Here is a 1,538-nt window from a genome sequence, read left to right as displayed (position 1 = left end):
CAATGGTGGCAGTAATTATTATAGAATATATAACTATGATAAGATGCAGTTTGATAATGTACAAATTGTTTTTTTGGTAACAGGCATGGTGGTGTCTCTCACTCAAGTGGTGCAAACTGGAGATGGTAAAGTAATTGGAGTTATTGGTATAGATATTCCTCTTGCTAATCTCTTGGAGGACATCACACACTACAGTTCTCCAGCACATTCTTATGCCTTCGCTACTGATTCTAGAGGTAAGTTGACTGGTTATCATTACCCATTCCTTATTTGACAAGCACCCTTGGTTCCAGGACAGTGGTAAACCATTTTGCCTGATCAACTGAAGTCACTTAATAAAAAATTACTACTACTCTGACTCCTTCCTGTATCTCGAGATTGATAGAACTGCACCATCAGCTGCAGCGCAAACAATTAAGCAGTTATGTGTATTACTCCATGTCATGGATCAAAACAATTGCTAGGCCATCAGTTAGGGCAAAATCTGTGATGCACTTATTGTTCCAAATAATTCATTAACTGAATCTTCCCCAGCTGGTTATTCTAATATATCTATTTAAACTTCATCATGTTCTTATGACATGAAGTGACAGTAATTTTGTTTGCTATAGATGTTAGATTTGCCTTTATTTCCTTATTATAAAATGTAAAAACACTTTTATCTCGCAAGCTTTGGCCTCTTCAGGAAAAGTTTTGCACTTGGAGCAGAACCTGTGTATTGATCCTTATTAGAGTCGATATTCATATATACAGCTAATGAACCATATTTTGATACAGTTGTTACAAATAAAAATTAGGACAAGTAAAAACAACCAAACAATGTAACATGTAAAATTACCCAAACTATGTTGATATTCTTTACAGGGAAAGTCCTTGGTCATCCTCGACTTGGCAGACCTGAATCTTGGTCCTTGCCTCTGGTCCCAACAGACATTGCTCTGCTGGAACAAACTCGCAATTTCACTCTAGTCAGGGATGACTTCATAAGATTATCATCAGGATATAGGGTTTTGATTGACACAGATCAGAGCAGAGGCAGGAGGGTAAGTGTGGTACAGAATTATGTTCATTGTTTACTTTTTCTTTTAGTGTGATTAACCATTCAGTTGCATTTACATGTTATTTCTTCTAAATTTTATCAATAAAAAAAAATTAATTTATTAAAAAAAAAAACTTTTCCTTTTCCTTTTGACACTATCACTTAGACATAGAGCAGCTAGAACATTCTCCCTGCATGATAATCATCAGTATTTTTATACATTAGGGATGATAAATGTAGGTGAGTATGACTGCTTGATAATGGCTAATGGTTGGCAGAGCCAGACCTTCTAAGGCTTCTACTTAGTTACTTATTTGGTGTAAGTTCTAGCAAGAGTCCCACAAGTGGCTGACACTCATGATATTCTAAGAAAATAATGCCACAAATTCTTGTAGTTTGTTGTTTGGGTTTCCAGTGATATGAATAAGATTTAAATTAGATAAAAAGGCTTTGCTAAGAGAGGATTTTTTAATGAAAAAGAATTGCAAATATTTCAGTA

The 1,538-nt window shown here is 35.0% G+C and overlaps 1 protein-coding gene across 1 annotated transcript in view; it reads left to right on the top strand.

Moving 5' to 3' along the window:
* The window catches only part of LOC119589415 (VWFA and cache domain-containing protein 1-like), a 30,393-nt gene that overhangs the window by 12,687 nt on the left and 16,168 nt on the right, over positions 1-1,538 (top strand). The window contains exons 10-11 of the mRNA XM_037938025.1: positions 84-236; positions 865-1,043. Coding sequence (XP_037793953.1) covers positions 84-236; positions 865-1,043 — 332 coding nt within the window. The remainder of the gene's footprint in view (positions 1-83; positions 237-864; positions 1,044-1,538) is intronic.

This window comes from Penaeus monodon, chromosome 25, assembly GCF_015228065.2.
Source record: "Penaeus monodon isolate SGIC_2016 chromosome 25, NSTDA_Pmon_1, whole genome shotgun sequence".
Classification (NCBI taxonomy): Eukaryota; Metazoa; Arthropoda; class Malacostraca; order Decapoda; family Penaeidae; genus Penaeus; species Penaeus monodon.
This window is presented reverse-complemented; position numbering and strand designations above follow the sequence as displayed.